Source organism: Tinamus guttatus, unplaced genomic scaffold (assembly GCF_059628265.1).
Source record: "Tinamus guttatus ecotype Peru unplaced genomic scaffold, ASM5962826v1 Tinamus_guttatus_pri_ptg000327l, whole genome shotgun sequence".
Taxonomy (NCBI): Eukaryota; Metazoa; Chordata; class Aves; order Tinamiformes; family Tinamidae; genus Tinamus; species Tinamus guttatus.
In genome coordinates this window covers 594,479-620,232 of record NW_028288861.1, presented here as the reverse complement: position 1 = coordinate 620,232, position 25,754 = coordinate 594,479, and the positions used below count along the sequence as shown (strand labels likewise).

Below are 25,754 nucleotides of genomic sequence, written 5' to 3'. Positions count from 1 at the left end.
TTTCCTTTCTCTCATTCATTATCTTACAGTTTTTAGCTACATTTATAGCTAAAACTATAGTATTTTTTAGTAAACTTTGACACAAAGTGCCACTTCAGAGGCATATAAACAAGGATTGCATAAACATTTATCTACTTTCAAGGAAATCAATTGATTTAGTTTCTAACTAACTTTAAAAATGAATTAGAAATAGAATTAGATGGCTCATCTTTTACTGTATCTGTTATCTCAAAGGTTTTACTTCGTACAATTTTAATGTTTGTTTCTTCTCCACTGATGTTTAAAGCATAACAGTATTGGTAGGAAGCACCGAACTAACCTGTGTCTGACAAACTTGATATAATGTAATTTTCAGCAAAGAATACCTCGAAGTTGAAACCTAGCCTATAAATTCTCTTGCTCCTCTCATTCTCCTTATTTATCCTTGGATGGCTGAGAATATAAAGATATTACCTTCACAGAATCACGGAAGCAGAGAATACAGGCGCTCCAGAGATCATCTGGTCCAACCTCTCTGCTCAAGCAAGGTCACTAGAGCAGGTTGCCCAGGGCCATGAAGAGTCGGGATTTGAATATCTCCAGAGCTAGAGAGTCCACAGTCCCTCTGGGCTACCTGTCCCTGTGTTCCACCACCCTCCCTGTGAAGAACTGCTTTCTTATGCTAATTCCTGTGTTTAAATTTGGGCCCATCATCTTTACATCCTCCCATTAGATAGGTATGCACATGGATAAGACCACCCCCCGCTGCCGCGTCTTCTCCAACCTAAACAACCCTGCCCTCAGACTCTTCTTGGATAAGAGATGCTGTGATCCTTTAGTCATCTTTGTGGGCCTAAATTCCTTATTTCTCCTTTCCTTTATCTCTTATAAAATCTGACATGGAATTAATGAATCAGTTTTCTATATAAATGCTTCTTTCTCCCCAACCCTGCAACCCCAAACAAAGAAGTGGAATTTGGAAACATTGGATTAGAAATTACTTTCTGAGTCATTCAGTCTAGTTCCCTTTTATAAGCAACCATGCAATGGCCTTCATAAAGTTGTAATGTGCCATCCTAAAGCCAGTGAGGTTATTTGCCTCATTCCTCCAGCTGTAAGGCTGTTTTTAAACCTTAGTTTCTTGATGGTTATAAACTTCTAATTTACAACCTAAATGCACATAATGCATATTAGGCACATAATGCCTAATAGGCACATGTCCCTACCAGTTTCCTATCATTAGCCTTAAATAAATAACGTCTTTCTTCGCATCCTGAGTTTTTCTCTGACTGATGTGTATATGTTCTTTTTATATATGTATAAATAAGCAAAATTCTTTAGTTTCCTCTTGCATTACATGCTCTTTGTTCCTCTAATAGTTGCAGGGGCTCTTTGGGTTGTTCTGTCATCAAACTATAAACAGTCGTCTGGGGTAACAAGATTCGGAGGACAGCAATTCTGCCAGGATTGGAAGAGAAGCCAGCAGTTTGTAATCTGACTGACAAAAGGCAAAAGATTTGCAGCAGTTTTGCTGCCATGATTAGTTCCAAAGAAGGGTGCATTTCTATAAGACCAGCATGCGTTATTTGTAATGCTTTGAACTTTTAGAAGGAAAGTTGATATACAGAAAGTATGGGGAAATTTGCTTACTACAGTGAAACCTGTATCATAATATTTGTAATAGAAATTAATGAAGATCCCAACTGATCTCTGCTTATTGTAAAATATGCAGATTTAAGTCACTTTACTGAGAACCTCACCTTAGAGTTATATTTTTCTGGGTCAATAAAGACTACATTGAACATCTCCTGGCTGGTATAAACCAACTTTCCTGACTTTACTAATATCAGATAATATGTTGTTTCAAAAAGTTTTCTTGTAACTTATATAAAATCATGGCTGTACAATATTCAAGTCCACTGTTATTTTGGCGAGTTTTTATGAATCTTGTTTACCTTGAAGTTAAGGGCTGGCAAAGCACCAGCACTGACTTGAGGCCCCGGCGCTCAGCATGATGCCTGGGTGTTACAGTAAGAGACTTTTAGTGTGGATGGTTGTAGGTCTGGGCGTACGGGCATCTGATGTTTGAGGATGAAGCTAGCATCAACCTCATGCTGAACACAATATCGCCTAGCTACTTTTAGCAAGTCAGTACCCAGGGCAGGGAAACACAGCCTGATCTTACAGTCTGTGCTATTTTTATTAATTAGTCCTCCTCATTCTAATTATGAAAGAAATTCAGTTTAATTTGTGCCTTAAATATACTGAATGTTTGACTTTGAAAAACGAATAAGGAGTCATCATCACCAATTAATAAATAGATAATAAGTAGCAATTAATATATTTCAATTACAAATAAATAAATCTATAATTACCAGAAGTTACCTGTTGATCTCTTCATGCTGTTCTTTTCAGTATCAGTCAGGTAAAAGACATTATCCTGGCACCACAAGTTTGAATCTTGGTAACTGACTTGGAGAGAATGGGAAATATTTTAATTTTTCAAGTAAGCAGCAGGTGGAAAGCGACTCGGTAGAGATGACAGTTGACTGAAAAAGCAGCTGCCTACTCTGTACCCAAATACATGCTCTTTGGAGCAGCTGAAACTGCAGATGTTGACACAAAAGGATGGAGCTTGCTTTGCTTCGTGCTGTCTCGTGCCGTAGAGCGGTGTTAGCAGCACACAGCAACGTGAACATCTCCGTTGCAGGGTGTGCAAATGGTTTACGGGCTGTGCTGCATCAGATACGCTCCAACTCGGCAACAGCGAAGAGCGGAGAAGCTCTCAGATCGTAGCTTTTGTTCTGCAATTAGCTTATGGTTTTTCAAGCAGGAAATCAGCTTCAGGGGTGGTGGTTTTTCTGCAGCTAACATAACTAACATAGGAATTGTTTGATCTTTGCGGGTTTTAAAACTGTTTTTTTTAAAAAAAAATGTTATTTTTGTGCACAATCAATGGAGAGAGTTCAGTATCTCTAGCTGCATGAAAATATCTCATAAAGTTATAAGTAAATGTATATAAAAATTAATGAAACAATAATTTCTTCAAACAATTTCTTCTAACAATTATTCTTTCTCTTCATTTAGCCATCCTGAGAATTTATGTATTTATGAAAGATTGAAACCAAATGAGAGAACTGATGTGCTTGTGCAGTAATACACAAATAACTTTGTTTCCTCTAAATTGTGAGCAGTTGTACTTGTTTGAGGATTACAGGATTCAGGCCATTTAAAGAAGTATGTGACTGGCATGGGGCAAACTGCTTAATCTGAAAAGGGGAAGAGCAGTCCTGCAGCTATGGCACTGGAACTGACAGACTCTGCTCTTCTATTCCGGGCGCTGGAAACATTTCCTCTGTTGGTATGCGATTCAGGCTGTTCGAAATTCCTCTTTTTGGCTTTTCATTTCCATCCAAAACAGGTGAAAATACCACAGTCTTGAAGTGCAGCATTTATTTATCTTAATGTATTCCTTTCTCTTTTATTTTTGAAGGAATAGAGGATTATAAACATTTACTTCATAGAATTCAGTACTCATAAGAGATTGTGGCAATTTAAGAGTCAATTAAAATTGGATGAGGTGTGGGAGGCTAGAATGACATGTAGTGTTTTCACCTTGACAACCCTTCACTGGAGGTGGCACAGTAAAAAATCTTGACATATCTTGACGCCAGCATGAATGTCTTCAAGTGGAAGGCAGGTAATTTTTTTCAGATGCAGTAAGAATCTAAAATGAAGGATAGTTGTGAGGCACAAAACCAGAAGAACCTTAGCCTTTCCTAGAAGAGTGCTAATCTTACATGTATTTTTAGGAGCAAAAATAAGTAGCTAAAAATAAAATGAAATTAAAATTAATATATAAATAACATGTATGTATTTGTATGCATTTTGTGAGAATAAAGCTGTGGAAAAGGAACTAATGAGGTGATTCTGAAAAATGGAGGTATTTGGACATGTGGATAAAAAACAAGCACTGAATTCCATGGATCACAAACAATAGAGGAAATTTAAATATACAGTAATAGGCTCTTATTTGCCTCTGTTAGTTCTGTCCACTCTTCTCTACTTCTGCCTTGCTGCCTTCTTTTAGGCTATCATTCTGAATGTATTTAGTCCCTTTCAATTATCTTTCAAGTTTTGTTCTAAAATAATTGAAAATAATAGATGAGAAGACATTTAGTTCCAGTCCTACAAAATACACGTTCTGCTGCCTGGAATTTTAAGTTAATCATTTCAGTAAGACGGCTGGCAACACTGACAATAAATATGGTCAGTTCTCTGTTATTTAAGGTGATGAGGAATAACATAACGCAACTAAAACATACATAGTACAATATTTAGTAATATAGCTCATCTATAACAAAGACAAGATTAATCACTAGGCACTTAGCTGTGAAATGCAGATGTTTCCAAAGCCTGTAGCGAAGCCCGCCACACATTTGTGTATTAGCTAGGGTCTGCATAGCTAGTAGTGTGGTTCTGCTTTCCAGTGACCTTGTGCCCAGCTGGGGACATGTGGCCATGCCAGGCAGGCCCACGCCAAGCTCTGCACAGCTCCCGCGCCGCTCTGCGTTCGCCACCTACTCAGTGTGCAGAAGCGGTAAGATCCACCCACAGATAACAGAAAGGTGCTTAGATTTGCAAGAGATTTCAGAATTGTGGCTTCACTCGATAGGTAACAGAGATATTTCTAATCACATTCGTATAACCCCTATCACAGTGCCATTTGTAAAAGTAACTGTAGTGAAAATATGTAATAACTGTGATCTTTTTACTGCCACCTAAATAACATTATGTTTTCTATTATTATTATTGTATTTTTATATTTATATTTACATTTATGTTTATATTTATTATAATTGTTATGCAGTAGATAACAGAGTTCCTGTGCCATACGCTGTGCTTTTTCCTAACAGTTTGTTTTTCACCCTGCTGCAGTTTGTCAATATTCAGATCAGTATTCACGTGTCACTATTCATATGTCAGTATTCATGCCTGCAGTTTGTCAGTATTCAGATCCACTATTGAGATCCAAGCAGGGATGATATGTTAAACTGTGATCTTTAAACCAGCTCCATTGGCTAAATAGAGGAACTAGAGGTTCTGTGTTTTTTGTCCCCATCATAGTCATTAACCAAGTATATTTGTAAAACAGTATATTTATGAAAAGTATATTTGTGGAAGTATATTTGGTGTTGAATTGTTTCAGTAATGCTCTGTGGGGTAGGCGCCCTTTACCTATTTGCTCTTCAGTGAGAGGACAGCTTCATGTGAGAGGACAGCTTACTTCTACAGCTGGACTGTAGAGCCATTAGACATCTTCGTGCTTATTACAAAGGAAATAGGATCAGGCCCTAGAAGAGAAACATAAGTCTAAGTCACACAGTGCCACCGTGTCTATCCAGTTAGAGTTACGGATACTTTGTAAAGAAGAGGTTGCATAGGCTAGTGGGTAGGCAGCGGGATTGAATTTCAAGAGACCTGTATTCTATTCTTAGCTGCTGACCTTCTCAGAGAAGACATCTCACCTGTTTGTGCCTCTTTTCCTTTATAATACATACAATCTTGTCTATTTGGATTTCAGGTTTTTCCTAATAGGTCCTGTCCCTCACTGGATTTGTGTAGCATTTAGCACAAGAGGGCTCAAAAGGTAGCAGCAGTGCTTTAGGCCAGCAGGCACACATGTATTGTGAGGAAAGAAAAGAGAAGAGCAAAAAAAAAGGAAAAGTGGCAAAAAAAAAACAGAGTGAATATTCTTGTCCATATGCAATTATCTTTTCTCTGGGAAGAAAAAAAAATGTGAATTTTTATAAAGAAATGCAATTAAAGGCAGCCTGGCAATCACACAGCTCAGGATCACGCAGCAGGAAAACAAGAGTTAGAGAGGCCCAGGGCTCCCGTCCGAAGCACCGGGGTGCAATCCCACAGCAAACGAATGGGCAGCAAATCAGCACGGGATGACTGCAGCGCAAACCGGAGGAGGAAAAGCCCATGTGTGCTGCTCAGCAGAGGTTCGCCGAGAGCCAGGGAATGCCTGTGCCAAGCGTCCCCAGGCTGACGGGAGCGGATGGGCGCAGCGGGGCCCGCCATGACGCGCACGTCACCGCGCACTGTGTGGGCCCGAACCACGGCGGCAACGCTGGGCATTCCCGGCGGGTTTTGTTTCTTCCAATCTACTCATCGCTAATGTGAGGACAGCTTACTTCTGCCTCACTGCATACAGGAAAAAACACATTTCATGGGGAGAAAATAAAGAATTGAGTTAAAAACGGAACGCATGAGCTCTGTTCTCTGCTCTATTACATTGGGGGCGGGGGGGGGGACACAAATCCTTTGAATTTGCAGATGAAATTTACCAATTTAGTGGTAGTTTGGTCTTATCCAGCCCTAACTCCAACCTTAAATGTAGCAAAACTGAGTTGAGATGTAAACTATTTTAACAACATGAACCTCAAGCCCGAACTGAGAGGCCGCTACCTTCACCTGCATAAATGACATTGCAAAGTGATCATTGTATCTAACGATATATTACATTTGTGAATTATTGAAAACAGAAGTCTCTTGTGAAAGTAGTTTGAGACAACAACTCTGTAATGAAGCAAAATACTTCTATTATATTCAAATCTTATAGTACCCTCCAAACTCTGATTCTAAAAACCAAAGGACACTAATTGTGTAGGCATAGCTTCAAGCTTAAAAAGCTTTTTATGCAAGAAATTAAGTCTTCATCAAGAAAATAACTGTTGAAACCTTAATATCGTTCATTGACAACCACATTTGAAGAGCAATTTTATAGCATAATGATCCTTGTTGCATAATTTGGACAGGCTTTTGTTCTCATTTTAATTTTCCATACACAGCTGCTTTACCATCTCTCCTTCCCACGCTGATTGAAAAGGAGAAATCCAAAGTCAAGGGAGCTTACAGCAAGATTTGGATCTGGAGTTAAACTTTTAAAGATTTCAGCTGAGCTCCTAGTTCTGAGATGCTGTGACACATTGGAATGGGCTGTTGGGTGACTAATACAAAACTTGGCCAACGGCGTTCCTCCAGAATTCCCACTTGAAGCACACGTACAAAAGAGCAACCTTAAAACCCCCCACTTAGCTTTCATCCAAAACTAGAAGGACCTAAACATCTCAGTCTTTGCATTTTACCTTCTTGAGATATCTAGATTTTTTTTCTTTCTGCCTGCCCAGACGTGTCAACTTGAAAAAAGAAGCAATTTATGTGTAAAGGCAGACATGAAAATGCCTCCTAATTTTCCTTTTACTAATAAAGCTGTCCAGTGTTTCTTTTTTTTTCATTCTTATTTTATCTTCTGGTATTTGGTATCTTTTGGTATTCCCTTTAAAGTCACCATTTTAAATGGCACAGATGTACCTCTGGATGTATCATTTTGGTTTGTATCTTCAAGTGGTCTCAAAAATAAGTAGCCTTAGGTTTCATACACTCTTTTTTGGATGAGAACTCTGCCAAGACCTGAAGAGCTCATTTCTTTTAGGTTACTGGAAAAGAGTGGGAACTAACCTAAAAACAATGAATACTACCTTTATTAGCGGGGCAATATCAGGTACAAAAGGTCTACTTGATCTTGAGGACAGTTATACCAAGAACAAATGACTGGAAGCCAAAGCTGTTCATCTTTGACATCACATCCTAAGCGTTCTCTAAGCGAGGAATAGTACCAGAAGAATCTCGATTTCATTTCCATGTCCAAAATAACACCAGTCCGAAGCTTTCAATTCCTCTTCAGAAAATTTAATTAATTCCTAAACTGTATTAACTGAGGACTTCAGAATGAATGAGTTTTCTCAGTGATGTAGCCTCATCCATGATTATTCCATTGCATCCAAAACATCTCTCTTCAGAGCAGAAAACACACAGTCTTGGTTCAGATTTTCAAGCTAACTAGGGGATGCAGCCATATCTTTCCAACTGAAGTAGGAACTAGGCAGATAAATGTCTTGAATTATAATACACATACAATAGACATAAGACACTTCAAAATCTTATCCAAAAACCAAACAAACCCAAAAATATACCTAAAGCATTACACTTTCCTGAGAAGGGATGGGAAATAATTTTTCCAGGCAGGAAATACAGACAAAATAGTAACCTCACAGAGCCTGGTGTCTGCCTCTCTTACCACTCTGTCTCTGTGTCTCTGTCACACAGTTGTTTTTCTAAAACTGGGGTACCTGGATGAACTGAATTCTTGATACAGAGAAATTTTGAAACACCCAGATTTTGTCTTCTGCCTATCAAATTTCCAAACATTCAAGGATTTTTTTTTTGAAAGTTCAAAATATACAGATTTAGTTTCATTGCAGAATTTTCTGCATTGAAGAACAGCTTAATAACATTGTCCTTTTGAGGGTACTGTAACAGCTTTACTTTAAATTCTGTGTTTTAGGGCTGAAGACAACTTGCGAAAATAACATCTAGCTTCTACCACAGGCAAATTACCAGTTTCAGACTATTCAACCACTCAAGTATAAGAACTGAAAATGAGAAAGGACCAGAAAAGAAAAATATACTTTCTGACTAGTGCTGTTAAGGTAAAATGAAAGTGTTATAAGTGCAAAACGTCATGCTGACTATCAAGAATAAGCCCTCAGCTTCGGCCCTGCTTGAAAACATCAAGTGCTTACAACAAAAAGCCTCTAAATTGAGCTGATTTGACCAGTGTAGCATCATCAGTAGCTAAGCTGTTCTCCTTAAATTTCACATGCTGTTCTCCCGGAAAATAGGTCGTTTAAAAGCAATCACATCTTTCTTCAGTGTAGTAAAAGGTAAGACTTTTTTTTTCCAGATTTCTCAAGCCTGATCAACACAATTTCAGTCTTTTAAAATGTTCTCTTTTATAATAGGGTTCCAGATGATGTATTAAACTTGAAACCTGCTCATAGTAGATTGATTTATTCTAAATACCATTTTGAAGGTATCAGAAGTACTGGTGGTCTGAGAAAGATCCACAGCAAGTCCTATCTTGGTCTGTCTAGAGAAAATGCTTAAAATATTTCCTTCATGCAAACATCAGCCCATGTAAAGCATTGAAAGACACTTACACTTTTCCCATAAGTTGTGATTTTTTTCAGGCAGAGGTACTTAAGAGTATTTTTTTTTTTTATGTAAATTTTGGGTAGAAAAAGAGGACAGGGAAAGGGCTCAGATCGCAGCTCCCTCTTGTGTAACTCCTCATTAGTACAGAAAACTAAATCAGATAGTGATTTCTCCAGACAAATTATAGGAAAACCATTTCATCCCTTCGATATTTCTTCTACCACTGGATTTTTGAGGAGTATTCATTTTTGCTATCATCATAACTACAGCCATATCTACAGTCATATATGCCTTCGTGTAATACTGTCGTAACTATTTTAACTGATGCAAAAATAAGCTAGTTTATATAACTATCTTATGGTTTATTTGGATGTCTAAACCTTACTCAGGCCGCTTAAAAGTAAATCAGACTGTTTTGCATTTGTATTTCACTTAAAATTAAGTACAATTTAATGAAGCAGGTTTTCTACCACTTGTACTTCACTGATATTTTCATATAATACAAACGCCTGGGCCGATAGTAATACTTATTACAATATTATTAATAAAACAATAAGGCAGCATTGCAGCCACATTTAGAGGTTTGCTCAATGACACAGTTATTTTGATACACATAATGTAAATTGTGGTATTTTACTTAAAAACAGTAAAGTCTTCTCTGCCAATTATTATTGCTGCTATGTCTTTCTTAAGCACAGCTTTCTAGGATTTCTATTTTGATGGATCTTCCCACGTGTATCAGTCAGAGCTGTAGCTGTTCTCTACTTTTTGTGCCCATAGGTGTCCAGAGCTCCGTAAAACCGGGTGTTGTGATTCTATATCTTATCTTGGTGGTATCTTGTTCCCTAGTGACTTTTTGTTTCTATCCCAACTTACCGCTCCGTTATAACCAAGAATAAATAACACTTCGTTATCGCGGGATTCAGTTTCTTCACCAAACCACTCGAGCCTGCCGTTTTAATCTAAACTTTATTTAGAAGCAGGACGAACTCGAAGCACCAGCCCAAGTCTCGGTGGGGAAGGAAGGGAGGGAAATGTCGCGTTTTCACTCACTGCCTCTCCCTCCTCCTTTGCTCCTATCCCGACTGCCGGGTCGCTGGGCCCGGCCACTCACGACGCCCCCCGCCCCGGCACCAGCCCCGGCCCCGGCCCCGGCCCCGGCCGAGCCGCCCCAGGCGGCGCCTGCGCGGCGCAACCGCTGCACTCAGCGCGGCGCCGCGCGAGGCCCCCGAGGCTGCCGGCGCGCCCGGAGCCAGGCGGTGCCACAAGCAGGCAGCGCGGCGGGCAGCCCCGAGCGGCCGTTGAGCGGCGCGGGGCCTCATTTCGAACGGCCGCGGCCCAATGAGAGGCGCGCGGGCGGGCGCCGCGTTTGAGCCGGGCGGTAACGGGCGGCGGTGGCGGCGCGGGCCGGGCGGGGAGCGGGGCGGCTTTGAGGGGTGGCCATGGTGCCCGGCAGTGTCTGAGGGGCGGCGGGGTCGCCATGGCCGAGCAGAGGCGAAGCTTGGTGCGGCTGGCGGTGCTGCAGGAGTTGCGCGCCGCCTACGGCATCAAGGTGAAGAGCGGGAGCTGCCGCGGCGTGGCGAAGCCGGCGGCGGCCGCGGAGGTAAGGGCGGCGGGGCGCGCGGCCTCGGCATTCCGCCTCCGGCTCGCCCAGAGCCCCCGAGCCGCTCCTGAGACGCTCGCGGCAGCGCAAGAGCCTGCGCCTCCTGCGGGAGCGGCTGGGTTTGTTTATTCACTCTTTGGGGCGCTTAGTATTGCCCAGTGCAAAACTGGAATCTTAATCGTTGCGTTATTTGCCAGGATGTGTGAGGACTGTGTGCTTTCTCAAAGCTTTGCCTCTTGCTCTTCTTGACTTATAAATCCCTCCGAGCCAAAATATATGCGTCGTTTCTTGGTATAAAACATGGCTCCGCACGTCTCGGTGCCCCGAGGGCAGCAGCCCTGCCGCAGGCCCGGGCTGCCCTGGCCTCCCGGTGTGAGCAGCGCCCTGTGCCGCGGCTGCGCTGCGGTTGCTTCCAGAGGGAGCTGGCGGCCCAGCGGCCCGGCACAGGGAGGGAGAGCTCAAACCGCTAATGCATGCTCTGAGAAGTAAAAAGAATGTGAGTTTTGGCTCTTCCACACGTGGAAAAAACAGCACACAAAACACGCATCCTAAAATAGTTGAAATTCGTTGAAGAAGAAAGAGTGTTTTTCTGTCTCTGGATTCCAAGTACCAGAATGGCAGTTTGTGCTGCACTAAAATCTGTTTTGAAGCCTTGTGATGTCCTGGCAGAACTTAATATATAAAGCATGGAAGGAGCCATAGTCAAGTCCAGCGCAAAACTCTTTTCAGTGGTATAGTATAAACCTTTCTGCAAGACTATATCCATTGCTGAAGAGATGTTGCAAAATGGTCTGGTAACCCTTGCCCAACAAAAGCTAAAGGAGTTGCACAAATTCGTGCTCTCCTTTGGATTGTTAAGAGGAGAGTTAAAAGGAGAAAACAAAAAGTTAGAGTGAGTTTCCTCCCTTCAGGGAAGTGTATGGACCTAGCCTGGGGCAGGAGGAGGGTGGAGAAGCTGCCAGGACTGAGTGCATCACAACAAAAGTGACCAGTGATGGTGTTACAGTTTACACTAAACGTAACTGCAGATAACAACTGAGCAGGGACTTGTTTCCCAGCATGTGAGATGGTAAAAGCTTGAAAGTAGCATTTGGGTTCTATTTCTGTTGTAAGGGACATTATTTATTTATTTATTTTAAATAAAACACATGACTTCTTCTCTGTTAGTCAAAGCCCAGTAAATTAAGTTTAAGCATTAAGTATGAATTTTTAAGTATTAAATTCCAGATCACTGGAGTTAGGCAGCATCATCCTGTACATAGAAACATTGTATCTTGAAGTTTTTCTGTTTTTGTGTGCCTTTGGTAGCAACCTGGAATGAGCCAGTAGAAGTGTGTGTGTTGCTTCCTGTTCTCTATCAATCCTGTTATGCTTGTTTTCTGTAGGCTAGGTTAGGCTAAAGGCAGCCCAACAAGGGTTGGTTACTGATTAACTAGTTTTTCAAGTGATCAGCAGTTTGAATTTCAGGCATTAATGACTGTGAGTTTGCACTCATCTCCAATAAAAAAAAAATACACATTTGGAATGCAAATTCTGGATACTTACAAAACTACATACCAACTTACTATGGGCAACTCCTTGTTTCCAGATAAATTAAAGGCAGACTCTTGTGCCTTGCTGTAATGTGACAGAGTTGTTTCTTAAACTCTCACACTCACAGTTTGTATTTAGAGCACTTCCTTAGACTGTTCTTTTTAGATTAATCCTCTCTAAAACATCCTGAGTGCCTAAGATGAAAGAAGCTGGGGTTTGTTTGTTTGTTTGTTTTCCAAATTGTTACTCAAATGTGTGATATTTATTGAGTATAATTTTTAAGAAAAATGGAATTTTGACAGTTTGGAAAGCTAAGGTAAGATTCCAAAACAGTCTGTGAATATCCTTATCAGTTTTGTGGCCTTGTAGGAAAACTGATTCCTTGTAAAATAAAATATGCAAAGCAAACTTCAGAAAACCTTTCTATTCTTTCCCAGTAATCTAGGCTGCTAATTTTAACTAGAGTCAGTATAGGCTCAGATGTTTAAAGAAGATAGTGTCCCTTTGACAATGCCTCATGCTTTTCTTATCTGAAAGCCTTTTTTTTTTTTTTTTTTTTTTTGTCTTAATTACCCTTCAGTTTTTTACTTTGTGGGTTATGTGCACTTCTGTAAAATGTAGTTGGTAATACTTCCAACCTTTGAATAATTGAATTTTATATTCTAGGGTAAAATCTTTGGAGTATCTTTTCATGCATTGCCGCAGTCACTCGTGCCAGAATATGGAAGCATTCCGAGGTAAATTAATGTTGTATATTTAGATCTATACTTTTTTGCTCTTTGTATGGTACTGGAATTCTGTCGGAGTGAAAGGAAATCTGTTATTCTAGGCCTAGTGAAACTTACGGGGGATACAAAGTAGTTCCTGTTGAAGGAAGAGGGAAGAAGTTAGATGTGGAATTCAGAGCCAGAGCTGTCATTCAGTTCTGTTTCTTTTTACTGATTGTCATTGGGGAAGGCTGTCCTGTGTGTGTATATATAGTTTTATGCATTTATCATGGGATAGTTCTAGGAAAAGTGAAGTTTATTCTGAATGTGTGAAGTATGTTATGATTCTTTCCTCAGCTTTCTTGTTGATGCTTGTGAATATTTAGAAGAACATATTCATACTGAAGGACTCTTCAGGAAGTCTGGATCTCTTGTTCGCTTAAAAGCATTGAAGGTAGTCTCTAAAGTTTTATTTTGATACATACAGCATATATGCATAAAACTGAATTTTACTTGACCATCTGTATGTTTTTGCTTTTGAACTTTTCTCAACAGCATTTGATTTCTAATACTGGAAGTAGTATGGTAACATTATTTGCTTTAAAAATGAGAGAGGGAATCCCACCCAGAACTTGGCAAACAATTTTCCCTGCTTCATCCCCCAGGAAACTTTCCAGTTTTCCTGATAGTAGTTATATGTAGTAGTGCAAATATTTGTAGTGTGTGGATATTTGTTTAGCAGTATTCTCCCACAGAGATAGACAGGAGGGAATCTATAAATTAATAATCTCTGTCCATTAATATCATTTGTGTCTCTTGGTAGGTACTGTAGTTAGTTAAAACATGACAAGTCTGAAAGTAAAAATGGGGAACATCTGATGGTTTCTTCTGATTTGGGCTAGACTTAGATATGTCTAAACTTAGAAATCTGGTGTGTTGAAGACTTCAAACTGTTTCTTATGAATAATTTCAGAGTAAACTGGATCAAGGCGAAAGCTGCCTCTCGACTGCATTGCCATGTGATGTTGCAGGGCTTCTTAAGCAGTTCTTTAGAGAGCTGCCAGAACCCATCCTCCCACCTCACCTGCAGGAAGGTCTCTTCAAAGCTCAGCAGCTAGAAAATGAGAAGAAAACTGCCACTGTGCTGCTCTCATGTTTAATGGCTGACAGAACAATTGAAGCTTTGCGATTTTTTTTCAACTTTCTGAGAACTGTATCCCTAAGGTCAGTGTAAAGTAATGTAAAGAGGATGCTCGTGTGGTTACTTAAAGAATACTGCAGGCTTTCTATGAATCTTCTTTTATCTTCAGACTTCCTAATTTGCAGTCACTTGCTAAAATTCAAGCACAGTCTTTTCCTTCATTAATTCAATTTTATAAAATCATATTATGCTGGAGACTTTTTATTCTTATTATTTAATAGCTGTATTTCTGTTTCCTCTTTGGAAAGCAAAGGAGTAACTGATGACATTAACATCACCTAATTGATAATCTGCATACCTATAAACTGATGGGGAATCTATGACCTGTTGCATTCAATGATGTAGTCATGCAGCTAGCTAGCTCAGGAGTGCCTAACAGGCCTACTTGTTAATCTTGACATGTGAGCACTCAAGTGAATGACTCCAGGGTCACTCTGGTTTAGTTTTGTTTCCAGATGCGTTTGGGCTTTTAGTTTTCTCATTGCTGTTTGTCCTGATAAATTGTTTTAAACTTTTTTTTTCTTGTTAAGATCACATGAAAACAGAATGGATAGCAGTAATCTGGCCGTGATATTTGCTCCAAACCTCATGCACTCAGGTGAAAATGAAAAGATGACAGCCAATACAGAAAAAAAAATTCGCTTGCAAGCTGCTGTTGTACAAACACTTATTGATCATGCAGCAGAAATTGGTAAGATGGTAAATGTGTATTGTTGCACATATTTGCCTACACCTGTTTTTTTCCTAACTCTTTGAAAACCTTTAAAAATATTTCTCAACTAATTCAGGACAAGTACCAGAATTTATCTCAGAGAAGATTCCTGCAATGTTAGGTATTGATGCCCTTCAATCTACCCCTGCACTGGGTGGCCATGAGGATGGTGAAAGCGAATCTTCTAGTGAATGTAAAAGGAGGAGACAACGAAGCGTTGGGGGTAGGTATGTTTGCTGGAAACTTCAGCAATTAAAATGGACTAGTGGACTGATCCAAAGCAGAATAGGCTTCTGTGGAATTTCTTAGTTATTTTATAAGACTTATGTAATGACGTCAATATAGTGTTTGACTAAGGCTAAACTAAGGCTTTATTGCAGCATGTCTGTTTTCTGCCAAAATACCTATTTTGTTGGTATCCAGGCATGTATAGTTGAATCCTGTTGCAGAACACAGATAAATTAAGAATATATATATATATATATATATATTATATAAGTAGTCTTGAAATAACAATTGGATACTCAACAATTGCATTGTCGGTCTTGGGATAGCAAGAATATAAATGTGAGTGTTGAATCGGAAGAGGAGTGCTCAGTTGGACACAGTATTCTTGTGCAAACTAAACAACGTGTTCCACGACACTCTTGAAGGTCTTGCAGTATGAGTTTGTCAAAATCCTATATCTTGCTTACAAGAAATTCTGGGGAGAGTCACAGTGGACTTTACATAACTCTTCACATATACAGGTTAGCACTATAAGGAAAAAATTCTTGTTAATAATCCAGAGTATTCATTTCTAATTATTTTCAAATAATAATTTTGCACATTTAATTATATTTTTGCACATTTATTTATACATTTATGTATAAATAGGAAATCATGTTACTAAGATTTGAAATAATTAATGTGGACTAGTATACTTCTATAAAATCATGCAAGCGAAACACTCAGTAGGATTTTGTTTAACTGATCAATTTTTTTCAAACACAGTTTGAAAGAAAACATTATGTCTATATTCTTATACAGTCTCCTTCTGGAAATACGCTTTCATATGTACGCTTGTCCTGACTCTAATCATAACTCTGATCATATATGTATTCCTTAATTAGTGAGTATTTGTTTAACTCGTGTACTTGGAGTATTAAATTTGACATCAGTTGAAACTAATGCTTTATTATGGTTCACATCTAACCAGACTGTTGTCTTTGTGTAATATACTTGCCACTTTTTGAAGAAGGGACGTTCTCTTGGAGTTGCAAAGCAGCAAATGCTTGTAAATGTTAAAAATGAGAAACTAGGTCTGCCTGCAACATATCAGAAGGCATATAGCTTACAATAACCGGTAAAACTTCCTACAAGAAACTTTTGTCTCTGCATGAATTGTGTTCTTAAAGAATACTTTTTTTCCTGATACTGTGAGAATGATATGCTCAGAAAATCTGGAATATAGAATGGTTGTTTTATCTAAACAACTATTTTGACTGAATTGCTCTATTTCCTTCTGAAAGAATAAGAGTTAACTTTAGTTAAAAATAGAGCAAGACTAATTTAAATATTTAAACTTGATTGCTTGGTGTCTTGCGTTTCAGATTTTGTTAGTGGAGCATTGAATAAATTTAAATCTAACAGAACACCCTCCACTACACCTCAGCAAGACAGAAGTGGTAGGTATTGGTGCATTTGTACTAAATGGAGACCATGCAGTATCTTTGGGATTTGTAGACTATATTCAAAAAAACAGTTTGAAACTTCAGAAGTTAATTGCAGATAAATGATTTAGTTTCCAGTTTTGAATATAGTTACACTTTTATCGAGGATACTGCATTTACTGCTTGGAGCAGCTGCAATCATTGCAGCAGTGGGCAGAGCAGCTCTAGGATTAGAAACTAAGCTTTTGCTTTTTAACTAATGCACGCTAAAGCTTTAGTCGAGTGGTACAGCAATTTACCTCTTGAGAATGAATTTGCTAAAACTGAATTTCTTTTGCTTTTTCTGTCCCTTAAACTTGCAGATGATTGTCCTTAGTGCTGTTTTTCCCAATAGCTATATTGTCTTGTACAAGTGTGTAGTTTTGGATTATTTTTTCTGGGATTCTAACTTGAAAGTATAGGAAATGGTACAAAAAGCTATATTGATTGCTCCTTGTGTTTAAAATGCATGCACTTTAGTTAAAACTTTACAAGAACTCCTCTTGTTTGCGGGAGGGAGGAACAGGACCCTAAACTCAGTCTGTAATAACCATTTAAAAGGAGAATTTTACTTGAATATAAGTTCAATTATTTTCTTAATTGCAGTTCTTTCATTGGCGACTCCAGTGGTTCTTACTCCCAGTACCAAACGTAAACTTCCAACTGATTGCTCTCAGGGTTTGTCTAGCAAGAAGAGGCGCTCTTTTAAGCATAGCTTTGCTTTTGAGTTGTTACCAAATAGCATTTTTAACAGCAGCTCAACACCAGCATCAGGTACAGTGCCTTTATTTTTTCCTTGCTGCTTCAAGCGATTACTTTGTTTTTTCTGATTTAAGCATACAACATTTTGTTCTTATTGTGCAGTCTTAACTTCTCTCAAGTGCTAATGCTAAGTAACTTCAGAATTCTATAGAAAAAGCTTTACCTTGTTCTTTTTCATTGAACTCGTTACTGGTACCCCCTCATTTTCTCGGAGTGCTTATAACTGTCAGCTTCTTGCACAGATCATATTTTATTTGATTTCTTAATATACTGACAACTCTAAAACTTTAGAGTAAAAATATCTAGATTGGTTATGTTTGTTCTTTCTAAATATTTTCTCTTCTCACATGAATTGTATAAAACTGCCCTATTTTCTCTTTAATATATTCTTAAAGAAATCACCTCAAGCTCATTATGAGATTCTTGTGTTTAGGGATTAGAAATAGAATAGCACCTCTTCCATTTATCACCTATTTAATTGTTCTAGCTGAATATTTACATAAGAGTGGATATGCTGCACATTACAAATAATATCAAGACTGTATTTAAGTTTTCTTCATGAAGTTCTTAAATTTGCAAAACAGATTTGGTGACAGAGTGGAAACTTAATTGGAAGTGTGACATCAGTAGCATACTTGTACATCTGTCAGGAGTATCTTCCTGATTGATTAAATTGCAACCAACTGCTTCTATAGATGCTACAAGCATCTATAAATTATTACATTAATATTTAATAAAAGTGGAAGTCTAATCACATCAAGCAAAAGTTCTGTATAAACTTTTCAATGTTTTAACTGCTAAGAATGACTTACCTGAGAATGTGCTTGTTTAAAGAGTTTGGTTATAATCTAACTTTATGAGCAATTTTGTTCTTACAGTTCAGTTTGATGCAAGTCCTTGTGTCTCTCTTGAGTCATCTCAAAACTCACTCTCTCCTTCAACTGGTGGCGAGAATCCTTTGTCTGGTACAGGAAACAGAAGAACTAAAAGACATGCAAGCAAAAAGTTGTACAGGTAAATTGTCTGTATTTGCAGAACCTAAGGATAAATTGAAGAGAATTTTATAGCCTTTGGCTAACGATGTGTAAAATCTCATTCCTTAAAAATGATCTTTCTTGGTGTTTAAAAGCAACAGATTTTTTTTTTTTAATCTTAAAAAAACAGTGGATTTTTCCCAATGTGATTATAGTGTAGCTCAAAGTAACTTATGATTTGGTGCAGTAGCTTTAAAGAAACCTTCCTGTCCCTACTAAAACTTGTCACAAAGGCTGTATCAGACCTCAAACTAGAGAAAATAACCAGTGTCAGGATGTTTTTGATTTCCCTGTATTGCTTGTTAGTGTTTTTTTTGTTTTGTTTTGTTTTTTCTTCTTTCTCTGTGTATGTCACTTCTTTCCCTTTTTCCCCTAGGGCTGAATCAGGAAAAACAGGTTGCTTTTCTCCAAAGGTTAGCCGAAAGGAAATGGTTCGTAGGTCCTTACGCCTGAAGTTTGGTTTGGGGAGAAGCAACAGAGACATAGTAAGTAGGCTGCTTGCATAGCATTCTGCAGATTTAATCACAACGCTTGGGAACTGCTTTTCAGTGGCAGGAAGAACCTGTTTTGATAATAGATCAGGTTTGGATCACAGCTGGATCTGCTACCGAAGCTTTAGGCTTCTGTTCTGTGACTGTTCAACTTGTGATCAATAAGTCAGAAACTCAGAAACTGTCAGGTATTGCAGAGCACATATCCACTGTATTTGTGCTGCCACAAGCGTGCCCTGCTGTGGGTTTGCTAGCTAGGGTTTCCCTAGCTAGGTCTGCAGGGCGTTCATGGAAGATAAAGGGATGGCTAGGAGGCAGCTGCTATGGTGATGGCTTGTATAATCTTTTCCCGACCATTTTTCCCAGGTGCTCTGTTATGTAAAATCTTTTGCAGATGAGATTCTCAATGAAAGTTTAAAGAATAATGCCTTTTGTTCTTTCAAGAATGTCGCATCAGGATGTGCAGTTGGTAATAGATCCGAAAACATTGGAAGGCGTCTTGCAAGCCAGCAAGATTTGGAAAGCAGAGATGAACGTGCAAAAAGAGATATACTCTTCAGCCCATATATCAGTGAAAAATTTTCCAAGAAAGGTAAACGTGTGACAAGTTATAATGAACGGGGAAAACTTCTGATTTCATGAAGTATCTACAAGAAGGTTAAAGGTACTTCTAGTGAGTAGAGCAAGAGTTAATTGAACAATAGCAGTGGCTTCTGGGAGGGGGAAGGGTTACTTAGTACAAGCTTGCAGAATGATTGCATTTTGGTAGCTATCTTCCCCTTTCATCCAGGTAAGATGTATGATTTTAGTTTTTGATACTGTAACTCTTTTCACATCCCTGAAACTTAACCTAATTATCTGAGCAGAACTGATTTTATTTTTAGCAAGAATTTTGTCTTTCATCATTAATTTCATTAACCATTTTTAATCACTAAATATTATTAAATATTGTGAAATTTCTTTTAAGGTTCAAAGAATGTAAGCAAATCAGAAGAAAACTTGTTAACTCCGAAGTGTCACAATAAAGTAGCTTATCGAATGTCATGGAATAGTCCTGTTATGGATTTTCAGGAGATCAGCAGCAGCGAGAGAAGTCCGACAGGGCATTGTGAAGCTACAGTTGATTCTTCTGAATCTGTCTTCACAGCTGGAAAGTCATCAGCTGGGGATCCGAATTCACCTGGAACTACTGTAAATAAACAAGACAACAGCTTAAAACTCTTTCTATGTGAGGAAGAAAATAATTTAGCTACAGAAACATTACTGAAAGTTAAGGAAGCCTTTTCTGCATCTGGAAATAATCTGCAGGATATGATAACTGATACAAAGTCTTCCTTGTTAGATGTTACAGAAGAAACATTAAGTGAAACCCTGTGTCTTACAGGGCTCAGTCCAGAGGGAAAAAAGCTGTCTGAAACAAGTCTAGCAAATACAGAATGCAGACAGCTGATAGACCCGGTTAATCAATCTTATGCTACTGATAAACAGGAATCAAAAAAAGATGAAACTAAAGCTTTGGAGAAAAGATTCCACAGTTCTATTGAGATTGAACTTCAGGTCCAGAAACAAGGTGCAAAAAATGTAAGAGAAATTGTGCCTCAGGGAATTGCAAGTGAAGACGAGTTGACTTTTCAGAACAGTTCCTTAAAAGATGACTTGAACAAAATAGATTCCTTCGGGGAAAAAGAGGAAATAAAATTAACACACACTGAAGTGACTGAAAACTGTACGGCAAAATGCTGTTATTTAGAAGAAGACACTGATAAACCTTCTGAGGCAGCACAGCTTCCTATTTCACAGCTATCTAAATCAGGAAAGGAACTCGGCAACGAGTACTTGCAAGCTGAAAATTCTGATAAAATTTTAACTAAAACAGCAGCTCTTTCTGATCATGGAAAGGTTTCTGACCACATACAGTGGTTCAACAAACTTTCATTAAATGATCCAAGTTCTGCAAGCAAAACGAAACCGCCTCTCAAGTTTCAACGTACTCCTGTCCGGCAGTCGGTGAGAAGAATGAATTCCTTGTTGGAGGCCAACAGGCCATCTGCAAGCGGTCGGGTAGCCCAGTCTAGTGCTGTTGGTTCACCGCTTGTTAAGTCTTTGAGCTATGATTCTGCACTGTCCTCCTGCACAGAAAAGCCCTCAAAGAATTCCACAGTTTTGCCCCTCAAGAGTGAAAGTGCAAGTAACCAAGTTTCTACATCCCATAAGCAGCTAGAATTAACATCCAAATCATGTTGCAGACAGTTAAATCCAGCAGAGAAGACTGATCTTTCTATGAGAACTGCTGGAATCTACAAACAGAAAGTGACTGTTAATCCATCCAAATCTGTTTTAGAAGACCTAACCAATCATGAAACAGTGAAATCTAGTACGAAAGTAAATGCAGGTACAAATATTCCAGGTGCTGTGCCAGAAAAATGTGCCATCACAAAAAATCCTCTTGGAAAAGAGAAGATTCGTTATAGAGGCTCTCCAAAGAATCCAATATCTAAAGTGAAACTCCTACCAGCTACAAAACCAGTAGACTTATAGGGTTAAATAGGGGTCCAAGTGACTAGTGAGAATGGTTAAACTTTGTGTATGTGCGTGGGGGGGAAATTCTTATGCTCTATTTTTTTTTAATTACAAGTCATGGACTTGCACCAGTTGCAATGTCTATTTTATGTTGATTTTTTTTTGAATTTTTTATAGATGCTTGTCTCTTTAGTTAAATGGATTTGAATTTAAAGAACTCTGGTTTTACAGATGTTAGCATTATATAGCTAAGGACCTGTTGGATACCCCCTTAAACAAAAAAACTGCATGTCCCAAACCAAATTTTGCGGCCTTTAGACAAAATACCATTAAGTTTTTCTCCTCAAATCAACAGATATCTGAAAGTAAATGTCTTAATGCTGAATATAGCTCTGTTTAAGTTTATTCTGATTTTTAAGTGTATTTTAGCCCTACCTTGATATTTAAGTTAGACCTCATACCATTTCTACTACTTTTGAGACCATGACTTTTTTTTTATGGGAGTAAGCTGGAAGCACGTTCTCCTTTTTGAGAGGATAAACAAATCATATTTTGCCATGCATACATGCATATTAGAAATCTATTAGAACATATGGGAGAACATGTAGTTGAGTGCAGTGTAGTGAAAAGCAAGTTTTAAGTACCTCTGACAACTTACATTCCTTGATGCGTACGAAGTATTTTCAGTTGTCGGTAGTAAACTGTTTTGTCTTGATGTGAAAAGCTGGTCTTAACTTATTTTTAGAGTAATAGAATAGTGTTAACTAGGTGGTGCAGAAACGCAGATTTTCAGATGCTGATTATGTTGCAAGAGATAAATGTAAAAAGCCATACTGTGTTAAAAGTTGATTTGCACAAGCAATGTTTACATCTCAATTAACTGTTTGTCATCAGTTGTAAAATTATTTAAGAGTAAACACTTGATATTGTTCATTAGCTTTCTGTCAAATTGCTGCTTGGCAAGATGTAAGAGCTGAAAGCACTGGATGCTCTTGGTTTTAATAAAACCATTGTTTTTGTTCCTTCTCTGTGACCATTCTTCTACAGTGACCTAAAAGTTTAGCTGTCTCTTACTTACCAATGTCTTCAGTCTTGTGTAAAAATACTTATGAGAAACAATTCTATTCTGACACTTTGATTTATTATCTTAAAGTTTGAGTCTCAACTAGCAAAATCACAGCATAAATTAAATATTTAACAGGCCCTAGGCTTCCAAAATGCTGGAGAGATCTCTCACTGGATGAGCTTGATTTCTGTTCCTCTCCTTCCCTATGTATCCCCAGAGGTACTGTGCGAGTTGGTTCATTTTAGTGATCCTGGTCTGAACTACCCCCCTCTTATTGCTACGTTATTAAGATACATCACCAGGAAGAGGTCAGGAGGAGGTTAGCAAACATTAAACTGGCTCTACAGGACTGTTCCTTACACTGGATGACGCTTCACCACCATCTAAGGAAGAGGCCGCTTCTCCCAGCTCTGTGTTGCTGCCTTCTGCTGTCAGCAGGGGTGCTGGCAGATCCCTCGGGAGGCCAAGTTCATGCACCAGAGCACAGTGCTTCGTGCCCCTTGCGTGAGGAAAATAGACTTAGCCAAGCAACTGCCAGCTGCCATCGCTGATGTGAGGCGGGAGGGATGAGAGGGAAATAGGGCAGAAGGAGATAAAGGAAATATCATGAGAAATTTCTTAACAGTGAGGGTGACAGAGCACTGGAACAGGCTGCCCAGAGAGGTTGTGGAGTCTCCTTCTCTGGAGATCTTCAAAACCCCCTTGGACGCAGCCCTGTGCCACGTGCTCTAGGTGACCCTGCGTGTGCAGGGGGGTTGGACTAGATGATCTCTAGAGGTCCCTTCCACCCCTAAGCATTCTATGATTCTATGAAATGAGAACAAGCTCTTCGTTTCTTTGCTCAGCAGTGAGTTGTCATGTCAGCTTCTGCTTGAAAGAGGGAGACTTGAGATTTCTCTTTCCATGGATGGGCCAGATATTTCACATACTAATGCAACTTGGATATTTCCAGAGCTTGGATGGAACAGCTACTGTTATGGGAAGACCTCTCTGGATCATATATTTCCAATGGGGATTATTCTGGATGCCTCCCCCTTAAGCCTTTGTGCAAAGACTGTTAGAAATACTTGTGTTTTGTGGCTATTTTGCTGTCTTTAATCACTAGCTTTGTTAAATGTTGCTGTAGTCTGAAACATTGAAAGACGTCCTTCTTGTGCAACACAAAGGCACGATAGCCCTTTGTGTGTATCTAATGGGAACAACCCCTTGCTACTGACCTGTTTTTTGCCAATTTTTGTAATTTGTATTCCAGAAGCTTTAAGTTCACAGGATTACTTATTTGAAAGTGGAGTACTGCAATCAACTTTCCTCTTCATTTTGTTGGAGGAGCCACCAATTCTGCTCATCTGGTTAAAAGCCTGTGATAGCTCCTGCTTTTGAAACATGGCCAAAGCTAGCAAGAAAATGGGTCCCTTTCTCTGAGAAAGGGGGCTAAGGCAGCTGCGAAGCTTGAAAATAGATGAACTGCTCCGTGTGGTGGTGGGGGCCATAACAGTAAAGGGCTTGACCCTCCCTAGGAGCAGCTCTGGAGTTAGTACAGGAGGCAGAACTGGGGATGTGAGAGTCAAACCAAGGTGCTTTCCAGAGCTGAAAGCGGAGGGAGCTGTGGCCTCTGGCTTTAGCGGATTCAAAGAAACCCCTGAACAAACCTATCTGGGCAGTCCAGCTTAATCCTGCCAGTTACGGAAATATAAGATGCCCTAAAACCAGGGACCAGAGTGAGCTGGTGGGCAAGAGCAGCTCATGCCTTGCTCTGTTTCTGAAGTTTTCTCAGGTTTTTCTTACATGCCAAGAGTAACATTTCACACTCATGTCTGTAGCAGTTAACAAACTACATTACATAGTTTGCAGAAATTATTGTTTTGCCAAGTACTCTGCAATGACTGACCTGCTCCTTTAGCGAGGGCCTTTCACAGGTTTGGGGGGTTTGTTTTTGTTTCCTCAGTGCTCTGCTCTGGGAACCCTCCTGTGCAGCGTGGGGAGAAGGTGGCCCAGTGCCTGTCCCTGCCAGGAGGTAGCCATGGGCATGTGCCCATGGAAGGTGGCCCTGTGCCTGTCCCCGCCAGGAGGTAGCCATGGGCATGTCCCCACGGAAGGTGGCCCTGTGCCTGTCCCCGTGAGGAGGTAGCTGTGCACATGTCCCCACGAGAGCCTGCGCTTGTGCAGCACCCTCACCCATGCCTAGGCCGGGGCCTGTGTTATTGCAGGGAGAAAAGCACTGTCCAGGGAAGATGGTCACCATTGTAGGGATAAGTAATGTCTTTTGATCAGGCTGTTGGACTAGCAGCAGCTTCTTGGTTATTTTTAGAATATGGTATTTAGCTGAACCCTGGGGTCTTGAAGAGCCCATCCAGCCCAGGCTTTGTATGACCCTTTTTATTCAATTTTTATCTTTTAATTAAGTACCGTGACGAGCAGTCTGCGCAGGGCCGAGAGCTGCAGGCCCGAGGCCGGGGCGGGGGGGTAGGTCTCCATCGCCGCCACGGGGGCGGCCGTCACCGCCGCCTCGGGGCCGCGGCTGGGGCGGGGGGCGCGGCGGCTGCGCACGGCGGCTGCGCGGGCGCGGACGGGGCCGTGCGGGCAGCGGGAGGTGAGTGCGGGCGGACGGGAGCCGCTCGGGGGCCTGGGGGGTAAATCGCGGCTTTCGGCGGTGCCGTGGGCAGGTGCGGGCTGGGGCGCGCAGGCAGCCGCCGTCCTGCTTGTTTATATTGACTGATACTGGGTTAAAAAGGGAGAGAGGAAAAAAAAAATACACATTGTTTTCTCTCTCTAAGCCCCAAAGATGGTTGGTTCAGCCCAAGCACAGGTATGTGTCTCCTGCGGAGGAGGAGAAGGCAGGGATGCATGGCGTAAGCGATGGGGACTAAGCCTTGTCTTTAAGAGGATTTTTTTTTCCTTATGGTTTTGCCCTGAGTGTTTAGGGGTGCCTCCTGCGAGGTGGTGCTTGTGGTGGAGCATCCCTAAATGGCTGGCCCCGGCAAAGAAGGGGGATGCGCATGCTGTGTGAGCAAGAAAATGGAGGGGATGGGGGTTTGTTTGGTGTTTGTTTGGAGAGGAGGTGGGGGGAGAAATAGATGTATGTATGTATTATCCTATGGCATTAAGGGAAAACAAGCTGTCAGGAAGGATCATCCCAATTAAAATTAAGCCTTGTAAAAAATAGAAAAAAAAAATGGTTGTCAGATTTTGTGTCCGCTTTAAGTACACAGAGCAACCATTTAGTGAAAGGTTTTCAAGGGGAGCACACGAAACCTAGTTCCTGCAGGTGGGGAGGATGATGCCTGAATGGCACATAACATCCTAAGGGAGAAATAAACATATCATGCATCTTCTTTAGCAGTTTCTGGTACTTCATTTCTAAGTGCAGGAACATAGCTTGGAAAATAGCT

At 40.1% G+C, this 25,754-nt stretch overlaps 1 protein-coding gene across 2 annotated transcripts; it reads left to right on the top strand.

Annotated features, from left to right (window-relative positions):
• Window positions 1–10,525: 10,525 nt before the first annotated feature.
• On the top strand, window positions 10,526–21,343 carry ARHGAP11A (Rho GTPase activating protein 11A). 2 transcript variants are annotated; one of them, XM_088529240.1, is made up of 12 exons: window positions 10,526–10,648; window positions 12,848–12,918; window positions 13,246–13,342; window positions 13,862–14,112; window positions 14,620–14,780; window positions 14,878–15,024; window positions 16,394–16,468; window positions 17,099–17,266; window positions 18,133–18,268; window positions 18,665–18,773; window positions 19,224–19,371; window positions 19,747–21,343. In XM_088529240.1, the coding sequence occupies exons 1-12, from the start codon at window positions 10,526–10,528 to the stop codon at window positions 21,315–21,317; spliced, it is 3,057 nt and encodes a 1,018-aa protein (XP_088385366.1). In that variant the 3' UTR covers window positions 21,318–21,343. The 2 variants fall into 2 exon arrangements, with proteins under 2 accessions (XP_088385366.1, XP_088385365.1); XM_088529239.1 differs by lacking the exon at window positions 16,394–16,468.
• The last annotated feature ends 4,411 nt before the right edge of the window (window positions 21,344–25,754 follow it).

Bases quoted from the DNA above. Each gene is read 5' to 3' on its own strand.
- ARHGAP11A (XM_088529240.1), top strand. From the start codon at position 10,526: ATGGCCGAGCAGAGGCGAAGCTTGGTGCGGCTGGCGGTGCTGCAGGAG. The intron at 13,343-13,861 runs GTAGTCTCTAAA...GAATAATTTCAG, and splicing joins TTCGCTTAAAAGCATTGAAG to AGTAAACTGGATCAAGGCGA. The intron at 14,113-14,619 runs GTCAGTGTAAAG...TTTCTTGTTAAG, and splicing joins CTGAGAACTGTATCCCTAAG to ATCACATGAAAACAGAATGG.